Source organism: Phoxinus phoxinus, assembly GCF_949152265.1.
Source record: "Phoxinus phoxinus genome assembly, chromosome: 16".
NCBI lineage: Eukaryota > Metazoa > Chordata > Actinopteri > Cypriniformes > Leuciscidae > Phoxinus > Phoxinus phoxinus.
This window is the reverse complement of record NC_136891.1, coordinates 21,768,129-21,787,481: the sequence shown is the minus strand read 5'-3', so window position 1 is coordinate 21,787,481 and position 19,353 is coordinate 21,768,129. Positions and strand designations below refer to the sequence as shown.

General features: G+C 42.3%; 1 protein-coding gene across 4 annotated transcripts; it reads right to left on the bottom strand.

The window, feature by feature from the left end:
- Positions 1-4,816: 4,816 nt before the first annotated feature.
- LOC307012485 (uncharacterized protein) lies at positions 4,817-18,101 on the bottom strand. Of its 4 annotated transcripts, none has more exons than XM_079639207.1 (8): positions 17,911-18,101; positions 17,734-17,796; positions 16,319-16,360; positions 15,791-15,859; positions 11,189-11,292; positions 10,090-10,206; positions 9,650-9,799; positions 4,817-5,706 (listed from the first exon to the last, which is right to left on the bottom strand). In XM_079639207.1, the coding sequence occupies exons 1-7, from the start codon at positions 18,012-18,014 to the stop codon at positions 9,687-9,689; spliced, it is 612 nt and encodes a 203-aa protein (XP_079495333.1). In that variant the 5' UTR covers positions 18,015-18,101; the 3' UTR covers positions 4,817-5,706; positions 9,650-9,686. The 4 variants fall into 4 exon arrangements, 3 of the variants coding, with proteins under 3 accessions (XP_079495333.1, XP_079495331.1, XP_079495332.1); XM_079639205.1 differs by having other exon boundaries at positions 11,140-11,292; positions 17,911-18,100; XR_013800622.1 differs by lacking the exons at positions 17,734-17,796; positions 17,911-18,101 and adding an exon at positions 16,579-17,292 and having other exon boundaries at positions 11,140-11,292.
- Positions 18,102-19,353: the final 1,252 nt, after the last annotated feature.

Here is a 19,353-nt window from a genome sequence, read left to right as displayed (position 1 = left end):
CAGGCTGTATGGAGGTTTCCCTGAGTAAATGTTTGGTCAGTCTTGTTCTTATATTTCAGTTTAGAAGTTTTAATAGACGGTTTTAACGTCAGACCGCAGATTACGCAAAGAATAATTAACAATAGAGTCCAAGTAGATTAAAACTGATAACTAGCAAACTAAATTATGAAAACTAAGTAAATTAGCTATATCAAGTTAAAACTATATCTAGCCAGAATTATTTTGGATTACCAGAAGAAGAAAAAAAAACGTTACTTGGCCAAACTCAAATGCGACAAAGTTACACTACCAGACCCGTTCAACAAAATTATGAGACAAGAATGTTTTTCTACAGACCTGTCTGATTTTCCGGAGGTCAGTCAGGTACATATCTTTGAATACCTAGTCGAGAAGGAATGTGTAAGGGAGGCATTCTGGGAAATCGAGGCGGGTCAGACACTCTCGCTTTTTCAATACTGTCATTTATCCCATTGATAAAACGTCTATCTGGATCTATGCAGCAATGGAGAGGTGTGTAGCCATGTGGGTACGATTTTGGTTACTGTGGAGCAGTGTGTCCAGGATGGACTCCAGAGTGGCCCATCTCTCACTTCAAAACCAAGTGTTTGGTCAAGGGTGACTAAAAAGGGGAGCATTTTAGCAATTATGTTATTTGTGACTGCATGTGCTCTATTTTCTGTCATGGTGACAGCAGGGAGACAGACACATCTGAGTCAGGATTTCACCAACAGTCAGAGAGAGGAATTCAACGAGTTCAGCAGCTTAGCTCAGCCCCACAGTAAACGTGGTATTGCTCTGAGCTGTCCGAAGTGTACAACATTTTATGATGCCTTCATAAAACTCAACCCAGATCAAGTAGTGGAACTAGAGAGATACTTAGAACCACTCTGGCATGATGCGCGTAAGCTGTGCATAACAGCAAGCACAGCCAGCAAGGTGCCTCAGCGTGAGACAACTGACCCGACTCAGTTTCTCACTCAACACATCTATCCAAAGTTCCAGGAGAGTATGGCCATAACGTATGGGAAGGAAAGCGAGGGACTTTCTAAGGAGCAGATTAGGGAGAGGGGCTGCATACTGATGGACAAAGGGTTAGTGGTGTGTGCAGGAGACCCATGGCTGGCAGCAAGCCCTGATGGTATCATTGATGATAAGCTGCTACAAGTAAAATGCCCCATGCATGCAAATCCCTGAATGATCCATTCACTGCCACAAACCAAGACATCAGAGTGGAGGGCGGGCAGTAGGCCTACATTGTGAACCCAAAAGGCTCCAGGGGTTACTACAGTTAGGGATGCACTGTCTTGGGCTGAAAACATCCTGTCTTGTTATTTGGACCCCAGTACAGCACCTGGAGCTTGATGACATGATGACAATGGTGTTGTCATCACATATATGCAAAGGCTACGTAGCTTTTACTTTAAACATATGCTGTCAAAGGTTGTGGATGCATTTGTAGAGGGAATATTGCAGTTGAGTGATAGCTACATGAAAATGGTCTCAAAAGCAGCTCTGTAGTGCTCATCTGAAATTAATCTAACAAGAAAAGGTGTGTGACAAAGACACTGACAGGTTATGATGAATTGGTTTATGTCAAGGTGTCATAACAAAGACATCTCACACAATGTAATTTGCATTAAAAATGTCATAATTGAGCGAATGACACTTAATGACAGTTGTCATAAACATGCATAACCCTCCTTCATATTCATGACATGTGTCATGTTGACACAGATAAGTTGTTGAGTTGTTTAATTTCTTGAGTTAAATTGTGGCCATAAATATTACATATTATAAAAGTAGCATTATCAAGTTTAGTGACAACAATAACTCATCTTCCTTCCGTAGAAACCAAAGACTCAACAATATCTCCTTTAAACTTGTTGATCAAAATGAGCACACCAGCGGAGTGGTTATCCATGACTAAAGTAAATCTTATCACCCCATTGTGATTTACAAAAACGAACATCACAATCACAGGAATGAGTTTCTTGTAAGAGTATGAAGTCAGCATTCGTTCTTCTACAGTATAAGAACAAGGCCTTTCTTTTAGAATTGCTCCACGGAGACAGTCTGCAGACTTGAAAATATATCCACGCGCAATCCAATAGTTAAATACAAAAAAAAGTTGTTCCATGAAGGCAATCTGCAAATATAAAACACAGTGTATGGTACATCTCAGGGGTTGAGTTCAAGTTTTCTTTCCCAGCAACAAAACCATGGGGACCTTTCCATGAGACCTTCTTTCATCTTTATGAGCTTTCTTGACAAGCGGCCATAATTTGGCTTTAGCATCAACATCCTGTTTGATCAACGCCTCCTTGATGCAAAGCTTGTTTTCCTTTAGAAAGCGAGAGTCTTTTGCAGCCCGCCATACCATGTCTCTGTAGGTTGAGGTTTGCATGGTAAAATGCATGATGTTGTTACGAGGTGCTCTGTCAGATCTCCTTTGCCCCAGGCAGTGCACAACATCAATTACATCATCCAACTTGTTCTGGATACTAGGGATCATCTTTCTTAGGATGTCGATTGTCGCGCTTCTTGCATCTTCTCCATCACGTTATGGCACCCCTTATAGGCTAGCTTGAGATTCCATCTACACGAGTACCATTGCATTTCATCCAAGTTTTTTTTTTCAGACATACGTTTTCAGCTCGCAGATTCTTATTCTCCTTTTCAAGTTGAACGATCTTGACATCGTAAACAAAAACTAGCAAACCCACTTTAAAAACGAATTAAAACTAAACTGAATTTGAAAACAAAAAGTCAATACGAAATAAAAATAAAAACTAATGAAAAATGCAAAACTATAATAACCTTGGTGCTCCATAATGCTCACATCACATCACCTCATTTTGGGGAAAAATATAAAGATACTTCTACTTTGTAACATACTAACTTGATTAGTTTTTCAGCAAACTTAATATTTGCACTTACTTGAGTCATATTTATACTTCGACTTGTACTGAAGTTCAAGTAGCAATACTTTTACTTAATTAAAGGCATTTTTTAGCACTCTTTCCTCATCTGTCTGGTTGTTAAAAAACCTGGTGGACACGTCTGTTTTGCTGTGAAATCTTTTATTTATTAGGAGCAGATCAAAAAATAAATGAGAAATTATATTTCATCCATAATCAAGAGAAAGTTTAATAAAGAAATATAACAGTTAAAAATAATTTCTAGTAAAATCAAGTAAATAAAATCGAAGTCAAACTCTAAATACTCTTGAGTACAATATTTGTGCCTATGGAAAAAGCTAAGTTGTCAAGAGTGCGCTCTTTCTGTAAGATAGATTACAAGGAGCCAAAAGGCAGGGGAGGCGTGGTTTAGTGAGGTCGGCAACTGGAGAGAGAGCCCGGAGAGATGCGGTGGGTGAGCGAGTTAAGAGTGAATGACAAACTCCTGTGTCTTGTTTCAGTAATTGGCGAGGAGAGACCGGATAAAAGCCACAGGAAATGAGACCAGGGGAGATAGAGACTCACGGAGAACGCAGAAGCGCTGAGAAAGGTGCAAGAGGAAAAGTGATCGTTGATTTTGGTGGTCTGAGTTTTGTGTGATTTTGGTGGTCAGTGAGCGCGACTTTGTTTTGTTCTTTTGAAACTACCAATAAACACCCACAGCATCCGTAAGCCGACCCTGTCCTCTTCCTTCTCGCTTCAGGGTCGTTTCCAGGTGATCGTCCAGGCGCAACAGGAGGACCGCGAGAGGTTCCGGAGCTGGATGGACTGGGAGGTTAGAGCAGAAGCGATGGCGCCACCAATTGAGCCCCCCACGAGAGCAATGTACGGTGCGCCTCATACCGCTGCTGTCTGGGGAGGCACAAGCGGCTGCCAAACAACTGCCTGTCCAGAACCTCCTGGTCTTCGACGACCTCAAGAGGGCTATCCTACAGCGGGTCAGCCGAGCCCAGAACAACATCCCCACCGGTTTGGGCGAGAGCGGGCGGCCCTTCGTGATGGCTTAATAGCTCCGGGACTCCTGCCACAAATGGCTGCTGGCTGAGGGAAGCGACGTCGGGAAGATCATCGACCGTGTGGTACTGGAGCAGTTCATCACTCGTCTGCCAAGAAAGACGGCGGAGAGGGTCCAGTGCCTAGATTTCGTCGCTGGACTCAGCCATTCAACTCACGGAGGACCAGATGGTGGCGTGTTCCAGGGTCAGCAAAACCCTGCCTAATGTTACTCTCTCACCCTCTTTTTCTTCTCCCTCTGCTTCTACCTCTTCTCCTCGACCTGTCCCTCTCCCTAGGTCCCGTCCTCCAGGTCCGTTCCTAGATGGGACAGCTCCGGACTATTCCGGTGGCCCGAGAGCTCCGCCCAGGGGACCGAGGTTAGCCAATTACTGAAACAAGACACAGGTGTTTGTCATTCACACTCGCCCACCCACCGCATCTTTCCCGGCTCTCTCTCCTATTGCCGACCTCGCTAAACCACGCCTCCCCCGTCACAGTCTTATTCCAAGGTACACACTGACCTGTACAGAAATTGTCTCTCTTATGCAGTTGCTTAGCGAAAGAAACAAGATCCTTTTGTCTTAGTATATCACAATGCTGCAACCCCACAATACATAGATGCATATAAAAATATATCGCTTTTATGGTTTTGCACCCGAGCAAGAGCACATATAATTCACGACCATCATATGTGTCAAGAAGTCGTTAATCTCAATAAAATACAAAAAGAAAAAAAATGCTAAACAACATGTCCCTTCTGCAAGATGAAGTGGTCTAGGGGAAACTTCTAGATTTCGCACACATTTTACAGAAAGAACAAAAAGTCACCATAAGTCAGCTACATAGGAACATCTAGATTAATCAAACACATCAAAATATGATTTATTAAATTATGATTGATTATATTTTATTAAATTATATGAATTATAAATGATGAACAAAAACAAGATAATACATTTTTTTTTGCAGATTCATCAGTAAATATAAGAATACTTTTTATAGTTGCCAAGATCTCTTTGATTTATATGACACCAAAAATGTCCCCTTTTGCCCTTAAAAAAATATTAGCAATTGCACCAAAAATTATATTTATTTTCTATATTTGGGCCTCTGAATAAAATTGGTGTTTTTTCCTCCTTCAATATTAACACCATATTATCATATATCATTAGCATAAAAGCCTGATATATTACATTTGATTCTTAACAAAACCCCACATGCAATATTTTTTATATTTCTCATATATATTTTTATTTTCTTTATTTTTTGTTTCATTTCTTATTTTATCCAAATAAGTTCAATAAACTATTTTATTTATAAAAACAATTATTTGATGACCTATTTCATATGTCAGGCTTTACAGGGTGCGAAAAATAAGCACATGTTTTTAAAATCGAGAGCACATGTAGCCCCATTCATCATGACTATCAGAGCAGTGGGGTCAGAGAAAAGAAAAATTCATATTAAAGCAATTAAAACATCTATTAAATAACATCCAAGTATTATAAACAGTGAATAAAGAAAGGAAGAAGTGAGAGAATCTGAAAAACACAAAAGAATCACAATATCTGCTGCTATGACAGTAACTCTTACAATCTCACAATACAACAGAACTACTGCATTGGAATTTGCCGGAGCCCACATTAATGCCAACTTAAATACAAAGCTGCACAGTAAGTAAACAAAAAGCATTTTGAACAGCAAAACCCACAGCTTCTTTTCCTTGGTTTTCCCTGGTTTTCCCTCACTTTTCCTAAATCAAGACAAGGACAGTTTTACCAAAAAGTATTACTTGATCATCTTCACAACAATGTATATTATATGTCCCTTCATACTGTTATCTTACAAAAGATACTCTCGTACTGCGTAGAACTACGAGAAAATCCTTTTCCACGAGAATACTGAAGCCAAAAAATTATCCTTAATTTTGTATTAATATAAAACGCGTTGCCGCAGCATACAGACTAGAGGATGGATACCCGACCCGAGCCCGACGGGACCCGCCGGTACCCGATGGGCCGGGCCGGGTTCGGACAGATATTTAGAAATGATGTTTGGGTTCGGGTCGGGCTCGGTCACATCAGCGCGATAAGGCATTGAACATTTTAAATTTAAAACAGCTTATGTAGGTAGCCGATGTGCCTGATGCTTTCACTTGATGCAAACGTTCGTTTTTGTGATTAAAATACATGTAAAATATTACCATAACATCCGTCTTCCTGTGTGCGGACATTTGTTTATGTAGCCGTGACAACGAAACGCGTGCATAATGTGTGCGCGCCAGGTGTTAAGAGCGCTTGTTGCTCCGCGCGCTGATGCGCTTGTCCTGTTGACATTTCCGATTGCCTTCCTACAGTTGCTTAATAAAAGCGGGCTTTCCACACAAACAAACGTACAATTGTCATTAGTATGATAAAAAAATGGGATTTTAACTGTCGGGCTCGGGTCGGGCTCGAACATAAATATCTTTATGCCTGTCGGGCTCGGGTCGGGTTCGGTTACTGCTCTGTCGGACGCGGGCCGGGCTCGGACTGAAAAAGTCGGCCCGATCCGCACTCTAATACAGACATAGGCGAGGCAGCTTGCGCGCCCATTGGCTGCTCTGCGGGCAACTGCTTGAGCCTATCGAGCGAGACCTAGAGTGACGTCACACCCACACCCTTCCGCCGAAATGGCCGTGGCTTAGGGCTATAAATGTCGCTCGCGGGGGCTCATATCTCTGATTTTTAATCCTTCAGCGAAGCAACGCTCATCGCTGGATCCGAGGAGAAGCCGCGCTGTGAAGAAGCACCTCAGCGGGACGAGTCGAGGTTACGTTAGCTCGAGCTGCTGGTCGCGCCGCCTTCATCGCCTTCCTAAAAGACACACACTCTCCCTGCCGCCGGTCGAGGAGCCTATTGCAGCGCACTTATGCCCACCCTCCGCTGGACGGCGTGCTAAGATGGTGCTGCCCTCAAAGGCTTGCCGCACGACGTCATCCCTGCTCCACTGCGCTTTCGCCGCGAACGGAACGGCCGTGTCAGCATTGCACACCATGGCCACGCTCCAGATTTACCAGGCTGATCTCCTCCGCAAGCTGGACGAGAAAGGACCTGATGCGATCTGTGTGGCGGACCTGAGGAGCGCTACAGACGTCGCTCTCCACGCTACCAAGTCTGCAGCACAGGCCATAGGTTGGAGCATGGCCTCGCTCACCGTGTCTGAGAGACATCTCTGGCTGACGCTCTCTGACATGTCGGACTCGGAGCACACCGCGTTCCTCGACGCGCCGCTTTCCCCTGCCGGCCTATTCGGAACCTCGGTCAAGAACTTCACCGACAGGTACGCTGCATGTCACAGTACGCTGGGAAAAGAGTTCGCTATTCCCCAGACAGATTATATCGTTTCTGGGAATAGAACTGAACTCGCTGTCAATGACAGCGCGACTGTCACCCCAGCGCACACTGGATATTCAGCACGCAGTCGGCTCTTTCCGCTGCGGCGCTGTAGTCCCTCTCAAGAAATTCCAAAGGATGCTAGGTCTGATGGCCTCAGCATCATCAGTTCTCCAGCTGGGCCTGCTGCGCATGCGCCCGCTGCAGTTCTGGCTCAAAGAGAGAGTGCCTCACAGAGCGTGGGCCGCCGGTCGCTTTCGCCTCAAGGTCGATCAAGCGTGCATCGCAGCTTTGAACCCTTGGGGGTCGAGAGACTGCTACCATTCAGGTGTAAGCCTGGGGACTTCCTCGAGACTGAGGGTGGTGTCTACGGACGCATCCAACTCAGGATGGGGAGCGCTGCTCGAGGGCAGACCTCTTTTTGGCCATTGGTCAGAACAGGAGAAGCTCCTTCATATAAACTGCCTCGAGATGTTAGCATCAACGTGTACCCGCTGACCTCCCACAGGGAGTGTTAAACACGATCACGCAGGCCAGAGCTCTGTCTACGCGACGTCTCTACGCCTCTAAATGGTCGGTGTTTTCTGGTTGGTGCACAACTCGTGGTGTGTCACCCCCGGATTGCGGAGTGGCAGAGGTTCTCTCCTTCCTACAGTAGCTGCTGGATAAGGGGAGGTCCCCTTCCACGCTCAAAGTATATGTGGCGGCCATAGCAGCGTTCTCTGAGACATCGCTTGGCCGATCCATAGGAAGGAACGATTTAGTCATTTGGTTCCTTAGAGGAGCTAAGAGACTGAATCCTCCCAGACCTCCCACAGTCCCTATATGGGACCTTTCTACGGTACTGGAAGCCATGAAAGGTCATCCCTTTGAGCCATTGCAGGAGACTGATCTTAAACACCTGTCGTTCAAGACGGTGTTTCTTCTGGCTCTCCCTTCAGTGAAGCGCATAGGGGACTTACACGCGCTCTCAGTGAGTGCAAAGTGCATGGAGTTTGGGCCTAATGACTCTAGGGTTATACTCAAACCTAAGCACGATTATGTTCCAAAATCCCTAAATACACCGTTTAGGGCACAGGTCATTTCCCTGTCTGCCCTACCGGTCACTGGAGGAAATGAGGACGAAAGCTTCCTCTGCCCAGTCAGGGCATTAAGAGCGTATGTGTCTCGCTCGTCTGCTTTCAGACAGACGGAGCAGCTCTTTGTTTCATTCAGCGGGCGTTCTAAGGGACTAGCCGCTTCGAAACAGAGCCTATCCAGATGGATTGTGGACGCAATAGCGCTAGCTTACACAACCAAGGGCATGCAATGCCCATTGGGTGTCAGAGCGCACTCCACGAGAAGCATGGCTTCATCATGGGCCTGGTCGAGTGGGATTGGCTTGCAAGATATCTGTATGGCGGCAGGCTGGGCCTCCCCGTCTACATTTATAAGGTTTTACAACCTAGAGGTTCCCGCACTGCAAGCCAGGTTACTGTCGGTCTAGTACGGCCAAAATTGTTAGACTGACATTATCAGCCTTGTGTTTGTGGCTATTATGAATAGCAGGGCTGCTCTAAGCTGCCATATATGGAAGATAGTGGCTAAAACCCTCTTCTTCCAGGATTCCCTGTGAATCCCCTGGGTGATTGTGCACTGTATGAACCCCGGGCGGTCGCTTTTGGGTCTATGGTGTCGGATCCCAGCACGCACGGCGTTTTACATTAGGTTCCCCTAGCGTAGTTCTACGCAGTACGAGAGTATCTCTCATAAGAGAACGTACTCGGTTACTGACGTAACCTCGGTTCTCTCTAGAGAGAGGAACGAGTACTGCGTATCCTGCCGTGCATGCACTCTGGTTGCTTCACTGTAAAAATCAGAGATATGAGCCCCCGCGAGCGACATTTATAGCCCTAAGCCACGCCCATTTCGGCGGGACGTGACGCGGAAGGGTGCTTCATTGGGTGTGACGTCACTCTAGGTCTCGCTCGACAGGCTCAAGCAGTTGCCCGCAGAGCAGCCAATGGGCGCGCGAGCTGTCTCGCCTATGTCTGTATGCTGCGGCAACGCGTTTTACATTAATACACAATTAAGGATAATTTTTTGGCTTCAGTATTCTCGTGGAAAAGGATTTTCCCGTAGTTCTATGCAGTACTCGTTCCTCTCTCTAGAGAGAACCGAGGTTACGTCAGTAACCGAGTACGATTTCATTGTTATACTTTGCACTTTAACTTTTATTATAGAAAAATATGTTGATGTTTATATTTTTATGATATTTTTTATAGATGCATTTTTTGTGGCATGTACTTAATGTATCTAATATATTAATGTCAGATGTATTACCCCGTAGGATCAGATGGCAGATTAATGTCATAAGGTTTTACTGGTTCGGTTGTCTTCTTTGGTCCTTCATCATCATCATCATCATCGTCATCATCACCATTACCATCATCATTATTGTCGTCATCATCTTTATTATCCTGCTTTTGGTGACTTAGAGAGAAAAAAATATGAAATGAAATTGTGATCATTTATTTCCCAGTTAAAGTACAATCACTAATTCTTGAGACATGTAAATGTCTCATAATTTTACTTGCCATTTATTCCACTTTTTATCAGAGATCGTTCTCAAAGTTTATATTATTATTAATTTAAAAGGATTTTCAGATACCAGTCAATAGTGTTAAAATTGTACAGTTATGCCTGGATTACTCTGGGTAAGGTTAATTTTCATGAGATGAACAACTTGAATAATAATAATGATAATAAAACACTTTGGATACCTGTAATATGGTTCAGGAACTGGTTTCTGTAATTCTGTTGACATCTTTGGCCCTTCATCATCATTATTATCATCATAATTTTTGCAGGTTTTGCAAGGATCATCCAGTTTTGGGTGACTTACAGGAAAGAAATGAAAAGAAAATTATCAATAGTTATTTGATATCTTAAAACATAATTGCCAATAATTGCACCTCTTAATTTACGATTTTTAGATTTGGACTACAGGCTCTTTAGTACTGTACAGTAAGAAAGATATTTCCTTCACCCCGGAAATGAACATTAAATTAATATCAAAATAATAGGTTAATTGATTTTAATTTTACTACATTAAGTTAATTCTATGAACTGATCCAAATAATTAATTATAACAAGTTATGATGAATTACTCATATTTATTTTGAGCTATTTTGCTACATATTGGCAAGCAGACAGTAATCAATCATGTGTTGTCCCATCATTTTTTATTAACATCGTATACATGCACATATAAGTTTTCTGATAAAATCAGCAAAACCATAGCTTGGATACGTCTTCCTAATGGCAGAAAGTTTCTCAATGTTATAATGCATGTTTAAATTGTACGATAAGAAACTAACCTGATATTAGCGAAAAAATCTTAATTTTAGTTAGCTACCTGAGCGTAAACCTTCTCTGACGAATAAATCTCAGATTAGCAGCACATATAAATGGTACCAGAACAAATTAATCTGATTTTGGGTGAAGAAAATTGTTTGCTGAAAATCCATTTTCAGCATTTTTGAAGTTTAACCCTTTTAACACTAGAAGTGCCATGACGGTCATTTTGACCGTTTTGAATTTTATGTCTGCAATAACTTAAATAAATAAATAAAATAAATAAAATCCTGCTGGAAGGCTATCTGACTTTTACTAAAAGTGTCTGTATTTTCATTTAAAATGTTTTTCATATAAATTACACAAAAGGCAAAAAAAAAAAAAAAAAATCTGAACATATTTACCTATTTCGGCCATAGACGGTCATATTGACCGCACTGATTTTCGCAGTATTTTTTTGTTGAAAATGAAATTACCTCAGAGGAAGTTCAGGATACAACTTGCAGAGGAGCCGTGGGTACATACGTTCATAAAGAAAAGAGCAGTATGGCAGTTGGCTAAAGGCTCCATTCAGCAGCAGAAGCAACCACCGCTTCAGACAAGCGGAGGCAGTGCCAGGTTCGGAGAAGCTGCAGTCAAAACAAAATGACTCTGTTACTAACGTAACCTCGGTTCCATGAGATGAGGGGGAAAAAAACATTTTCTCGAAGATTGAAGCCAAAAATTTTCCTTTAATTTTTCTTTAATTTAAAACGCACTTGCTACAGCAAGCAGACCTAAGCGAGACGGCTTCGCGCCCTCCGTGCGTCACAGCCCACCAAAATGGGCGTGGCTTATGGCTATATAAACCGCGTCGTCCATTGCTGCCTTAGTTTCATCGACTGAAGCGATATCAGATTGGAGCACAAGCACGGCAAGGTTACGCAACACTCGTTCCCTCATCTCAGGGAACCGAGGTTATGTTAGTAACCGAGTTACTTGCGCATCGGGAACCCCGTGTAAAACGCTGTGCGTGCTCAAAATTCCTCAGTCAACGTCCCGGGGCAAGTGCCCAGGGCTCATAACAAACATTTCGGCCAATGACAGTGGGCCTAACGGGCAGTATGTAGGGATGAGGGGCCGAACGCAGTTGGACTCTTATGTACTACATGAAATTAATGAATGCTTGACACCTTATAGCACAGTTATACCAGACCTAAGTCAGGCAAGGTAACTGCAAGTAGCATGGCTAAACTGATAATAGTCTAGTCTGTAAAGCTGGAACTTCTAGGTTGTAAAACCTGATAAATGTAGACGGGGAGGCCCAGCCTGCTGCCATACAAATATCCTGATGTGAAATCCCACTGGATCAAGCCCAGGATGAGGCCATGCCTCTAGTAGAGTGAGCTCTGACGCCCAGGGGGCAACAGAGGCCTTTGGATGCATAAGCCAATGAAATAGCATCGACTATCCAACGTGAAAGGCTCGGTTTTGTGGTAGCCAACCCCTTAGTACGGCCACCAAAGGATACAAAGAGCTGTTCTGACTGTCTGAAAGCAGCAGAACGCTCCACATAAATCCTCAGAGCCCTGACAGGGCAGAGAAAATTCGCGTCTCTCTCGTCATCAGATATAGGGAGAGCAGACAGGGAAATAACTTGCGCTCTGAACGGAGTGGCAAGTGCCCTTAGGAACATAAACGTGCTTTGGTTTGAGGATGGCTTTAGAATCATTAGGCCCAAACTCAAGACAGGTAGCGCTCACGGAGAGAGCATGCAGGTCACCCACACACTTGACTGAGGCTAGAGCCATCAGGAAAACGGTTTTGAGTGAGAGATATTTCAAATCTACGGACTGCATTGGTTCAAATGGGTCAACTTTCATGGCCTCTAGGACCGTGGAAAGGTCCCAGATGGGAACAGATTGTTAAACAGGTTTAACCTCCTAGCCCCTCTGAGGAAGCGGATGACTAGGTCGTTTTTCCCCAGTGACTGACCAGACACTGGCACTAGATACGCCGCTATGGCCGACACATACACTTTGAGCATGGAGGGGGGATCTACCCGTGTCCCAAAGCTCTTAGAGGAAGGAGAGTTCCTCCTTACCTCCGTTACACCACAGCATTGTGGTTCCATGTTCCGTGCTGAGCACCAGCTAGAGAACACTGACCATTTCAAGGCGTACAGCCGCCTAGTAGAGGAAGCTCTAGCCTCTGTGATATTGTTAAACACTCCCCCTGGGAGGTTAACGGCTACCCGTTGAGGGCCCATACATGCAGGGCCCACAGCTCGGGATGGGGATGCCAGAGCGTCCCCTTGGCCTGAGAGAGGAGGTCCCTCCTCACTGGGCTCGGCCACGGGGCTGTTCCAAGTAGCTGCATCAGCTCCGGGAAACCACCCTTGGTTCCTCCAAAGCAGAGCTACTAGGAGAACAGCGCACTTGCTCTCCCTGATCCATTTGATAACCTGTGGTAACAACGAGATTGGTGGGAACGCATAGAGCAGGCGACTGGGCCAGCGTGTCCCTGCTCTTTGTGAAGTATGTTGGGCAATCAGCGTTGTCTTCTGAGGCGAAGAGTTCAACCTCTGCCCTGCCGAAGGTGCTCCATACCAACTGAACCACCTGGGGGTGAAGGGACCATTCCCCTGGGGGAACGTTGCCCCTGGAAAGCATGTCTGGACCCAGGTTCAGAATGCCTGGCACATGCTCTGCTCTCAGGGAGCGCAGGTTGTGCTTAGCCCGCACGAGAAGGCGTTTTGCCATGGTGTACAGGCTCCGAGATCTGATGCCGCCCTGGCGGTTTATGTAGGACACCACTGACATGTTGTCCGATCGGACTAAGACGTGGTGACCCTTCAAGTAGGGGAGAAAAAACTCCAGTGCTAGCTCGACCGCTTTCATCTCTAGACAGTTTATGTGTAGGCATTTCTCCGGGCCTGACCAAAGGCCGAAAGTTGGCCTGTCCTCGTACAGGGCACCCTAACCGAGGTTGGAAACATCTGTTGAGACTACTTTTAGCTTTGAGACAGTCCTCATGTTGACGCCTGACTGGTACCAGTCGGCTGCTACCAAGGTTCCAGGGCTTTCGATACAGCCCTGGGTTACACTGAGACGAAAGTTACCCACGCGCGAGACGGGACTCAGGCCTCTGGTAGTGATGCTTCTTGCAGTGTGGTCCGGTGGAGGCGGGCGCAGGTGCAGTTTTGGCGTCGAACATCTCAAGTCGCGCCGCCATGTTGACATGGTCAGTTCTTCACAGGTGACGCAGTCGCCCGCGGAAAGGGCGAGGGCTGCGTGCTCACGGCCCTGGCAGAGAGCGCAGATAACATGGCGGTCTCCGTCGCTGAGCGGGGCTCGGCAAGAGCCACAGGAAAAACGAGGCATATGTAAGTAAAATACCTCGTGCTCTTTTAGAGAAGTGTGTGTGTCGCGGCGGCGAGCACACACAAGCAGTTAAAGGATATGACGCCGGATAGTGTAGCAGGCGGCATGCCTAGGCATGCTTTGTCGCTTGAGTCGACGGCGCCATCTTCTCAGGAGGATCCAATAATATAATAACAATATATTCAGGATTTATAAATATATTCTGACTTAAATATTAGCTATACTTGATATTCAGATTTACATTTATATATTTATAACTATATATTCATACTTGTAACTATATATTTAGTTAACTATATATTCAGAATTTATAAATATATATTCTGACTTAACTATATATATTCAGAGTTATAACTATATATTCAGGCTTATAACTATATACTTGTCACATTTTGTTTTCATTTGTCACATGTTTTCCTTTGTTCAGTTTTACGGCCACTCCTTTGTTACCATGGTTACGGCCTGCCTGCCTGCCTGCGGTATTGTGATTAAACTTTGAGTATTATTAACTTTATCCATCTTCCTGTCTGAAACTAGTCATGGCGAAGTTAAGCTTTCTGAACCACCGAAGCTTTCACCACAATTATATCGTAAAAAGGTTCATTACTTGAAGCTTTTCAAATCAGAGCTCTTTTAAAAAAAAGAAAGAAAGGAGAAAGCGCTGTCACAAAACCGCTGTTTCACAACCGACCAACGCATTAATATTAGAAGCAAATATGAATGATTGAATGAATTAATGGATTAATGAATCAGTATATTAAATACCTGACAACAATCTGTTCCAATGCATGGGCCTACTAGTAACTCAAAACAATAAAGAAAACATTTTGTATTGTGGATGTGTTTGTAAATAAATAAAACTCAGGAATAGAGGAAGTAAATAAATGCAGGTGCACACACACACACACACACACACACAGGATTACAGTAAATTTGTAGCCTACAGACCAGGGGCCCATGATGCCGGTTTAGCATGTTTCAGTTTAGTTTGCGCCAACCCTGGGTTTTAGGCTCCATGAAAGTGGTTATGCTTTTAGCATTGTTCATCGTGTATCTTACGCTCCACGGCTAACCTGGACCGGGATAGATTATGTTCCAGGTAGGAGATCTCAAACCAAAATTGGACCAATCAGCTGTGAGCAAAGTGACACATGTCTGATGTGATAAAGTCACTCCTCCTGTTTTCCACTCCAAATTAAAGATCAATAGCAAATGATTTTTAAAGACAAAATAGCCTGGCTTTTAGTAACACTTATTTAGAATAATCATTTGTATGATTTAGATATTTATGTAATTATTAATCGATCACACATTTTAGTTTATCAATTATTTTTTACGCACAGTTTAAAGGATTAAATATATAAAGGTAATACAAATACACTTTGAAATCAATAGATAAAGCTATAAAATGACTACATTCTCTCAATATAGACATTATCAACTGTAAACTCACAATAATTTCACTTGCACTGATATAGCAAGACTTTTTCTTTTAGTTGTCCTGTTTCATAGACAGCTATTATCTTCTTGCTGTGTAAATTTGTTCTCAGTTCCACTATTACCCCCTGTCTGACGCCCCTGTGTATATGTACACACATATACAGTACATATACTGTATACGTGTATGTGTGTATAATCCTTCCGTCATCATGGATGCTCTTACTCAAGTAAATATTTAGATTACTTATACTTTGACAGTGACTAGATATTTATACAAGTATACATGTACTTTGATTTGAGTACAGTTTTTGGATACTCTACTCACATCTCTAGTTGTAACCTGGATCTAATGCCTATTCTTTCTGCTGTGTTGGGAGGTGATGTGCTCCAGGCACTGTGGAACACAACAAAACAAGTCATACAGTTGTTGCAAAAATAGCAGTACATTTTACTTTGATCAGTTACCTGTCCATACATACATAAAGTGATTTGCACAACTTTGTACACTGGATGAGAAGCACCACGTCTTTCAAATCAGAAAACATTTAAAGTCCTGCATTATAATTATCTTTAATCCTTGTTAATAATATATAAATACTTCATCCTAGTCAGTAAGATTGTACACTTTAATATTAGAAACAGTGCAAATATAATAATTTTGATGCCAGATATATATCTTCTTTTAAAGGGGACATATGCCCATTTTTACAAGATGCAGAATAAGTCAGAATAAGTCATTTACATGGGTAGCAATTGAAACCGGCTACATGTAACACGCCTCTGATCATGAATGAATATAATACATATTATTATTATTATTATTAGAAAAATATACTAAAAAGAACAACTGTACCATTCAGCTAATGCGCCTGCTGATCCACTGGACTGATGCAAACTAAAAAATAAAATAAAAAATAAAAAACTTTCAATCAATAATCAATAGTCAATTAATTATATTTACTCATTTAAAATGCATTTTCACACATAAAAAAAAGTCTTATGGTTTTGCTCATTCTAATTTGTTACCAAAAGTTATGAAAATTAACCCTGGATTTACTACTTTTTAAACATGGTTAATATAGGCTAGTTAAAAGCAAAATATGTAATTTTCACCGCTAGAGGCTGCAGAATCATGGGAGTTGTTGTCTTCCTCTACAGCTGGTGAAAAAGAATCCAACGGGACTCAGGCAGAAATCATATTCATGGATGAGCTAATGTATTAAATGTTTTACCATTACTGTAGTACGAAGCAGGGTAGGGCTGAAAGCCGTTGGAGCGGAACGAGGCCGCTGGAGCGATTGCCAATGAGAGACAAGCAACACGAGAGCAGTGGAGCTTTTAGTAGACTATGCCGCAGACAACCGCTTCTGAGTCTTCAGTCATGCGTATGTGGGGTAATGCAGCGATGTTGTATCATATTAGATACAGTTAGTACCTTGAAGGTTACATTATAATGCTGATCTGTGCTTTAGCTCATCTATTTAGCTACTATGAGACACTTGTAACACTCTTCAGTAAGCTTTATCTATGTCAGATCAATGTCTATGTAACGCTTTTTTCTCTCTCACAAAGGCTGGATAGCTTGCCTGAATGGTTGTAGTCAGGTGTAAGCAAAGACTCACGTAAGACATAACTGATATTCCACAGTGGTGATTTATTATTAGCCTTGTCGTCGATCCCACGCACACATGGGCAGTTTGCAAAACACACCACTAACGACTCCGTTACTGAATAGAAATTAAAGCAGGATAAGAGCAAGTTACAGAAATATAAAACGGGCTTGCACGCATACATGCAATGTTCAAAGCTCGCGTTCCTCATGCGACTGCCCACTCTGAGTGAGGGAGAACAGAGTGTGTTCCGCCTTAAAGGCGCAGTACCTAATTCTACTTGTTACACTATATATTTCAACTATAAGACTAACTGTCTTGATTGAACTATTACAATGATTCGTTTTCTGTGGATGAAACAGAACAGAATAGTTGCACACCTGTCTAGTAAAACACATCATATTTTAATCCAAAAATCTAACACATTGTGCCTTTAAACTGTGGTAACCACAAATTAACCATGGTTTTACAATACCTACAATAACCATAGATTAACCTTTTAGGAAAACTGTGGTAATAGAAATGGTAATCAATTTTCCAAAAATAAAAAAAAACATGGTCACTATACACTTTGACTATACATTTTTTTTCGTAAAGGTGGAATTGCAAAACATTTACTGTACAAAAAAAGGTGATCAAGCAGGCTAAACAATCATACCTCACTGCTTTCATAAATCCATAACTGGCTGGATCGATATCTGGAAAAGCGACATCTCGAGTGCTGAAAAAATAGGAGAGAATGTGAAAAGTAAGATAATTTAGTACTTACCTCTCAGTGATTGAAGTAATCAATAGTTTTAAAAATTAAACCAAATCAAATACATGTTAGACTTACCTTAAGTAAATAGGGTTGTTACACAATGGTGTAACAATGTGCAGATCACTGTTGTTTGGGCACTGTGCAGAGCCTGAAAAACAGGCAATTTCTCGGCCAGCCATTAGGTCTGAAAACTGGTCAATATGTGTGTGCCAGAAAATTATTAGTGTAGGCCTATCAGTGTTGTGTCTGTGGTGCTTTTCAACACTATTGTAGTTCACTAAAGAATGGCAGAACTTTATAACACTGGGTGACGTATGCACCCGCCCTCTCTTTCTTGTCAAAAAGTAGGATGTCAGGTTTAAGTGAGTTAACAACAGTTTCAATTAAGTTATGGAGATCCAATATTACTGTTTTAGGGTCTCTCGGAAGAAGACTTAAAAATCCCCAAACTACTGTTCCTTTAGCCACAATAAGTGATTTCATTATTACTTCGATCACTTTCAAGAGCTAGAGATGACCACATACTTTTTAAAGTGTATATTATTTTATATTGAAAGCAATACAAATATTGAAAATGAGCAATAGGCAAATAACTAAATATTGTTAATAATTGTGAGTTTGATACGGAGAAGCAAATCAACTTTTGTATTTCCTTCCATGTATGACTGTTTGTTTTGTTGTTGTTTTTGTCCTAGAAGACCTTTTCAGAAGGTTTTTCAGATGTCAAAAACTAAACATAAATCAAAATAAGTCATTATCTTTCAATTACACTGTTTATCACATAATTTCCTTCATTTGTATCTGAGAAATTAACTTTATCAAACTCTTGGTTTTAAATTATTATTTTAAACTCTTTTAATTGTTTTAATGTGATCTTTCTAAAGTATCATGAAAGACATTTTATCTGATAAGTTAAAACAAGTGATGCAAAAACTTTTTTTTATTTTAGAAAAATGCTTCTTTGAAAAATGCATGTATGTAGCTGAAACAAATCAAACATGAAACATAAAGTGTGTGGTACTTGTAGCCTGAATGTGAACTTGTACTTGTTTCTTGGAACATGTACAACAGAGTAATGAATGGAATTGTAAGAATGCACCGGCCCGGCCACTGCTCTGTTCTTTCTTAAAAACAATTCACCTGACAAACCAGTTAGAACAGTGTAAGGTTGGAAATAATCCAATAATCCAAGATTATTTCCAACCAACAAAAAGACACTTGCTTTTCTCTCAGACATTTCCAGCACAGCAGTGCTAAGACTGATGTGGGCCTGTAGGCCAAAGATTTGGGACAATGGGGGAAATTGTGATGGTCTGATTGGTCAGTTTTGAATATCTCACACCTAGGTGCTAGTCACGTGGTCAAGGGAAATGACAGAACAAGATTGTAACTGGTCTTCTGTCTCTTTGCTCTGGATGCTGGGCTGGTGTTGAGAGAGTCTCTCTCTCTCTCTCTCTCTCTCTCTCTTCCGGTGAGGGTGAGGTCCGTGTGGTGGCGTTGGAGAGCGTTCTTTCTCTT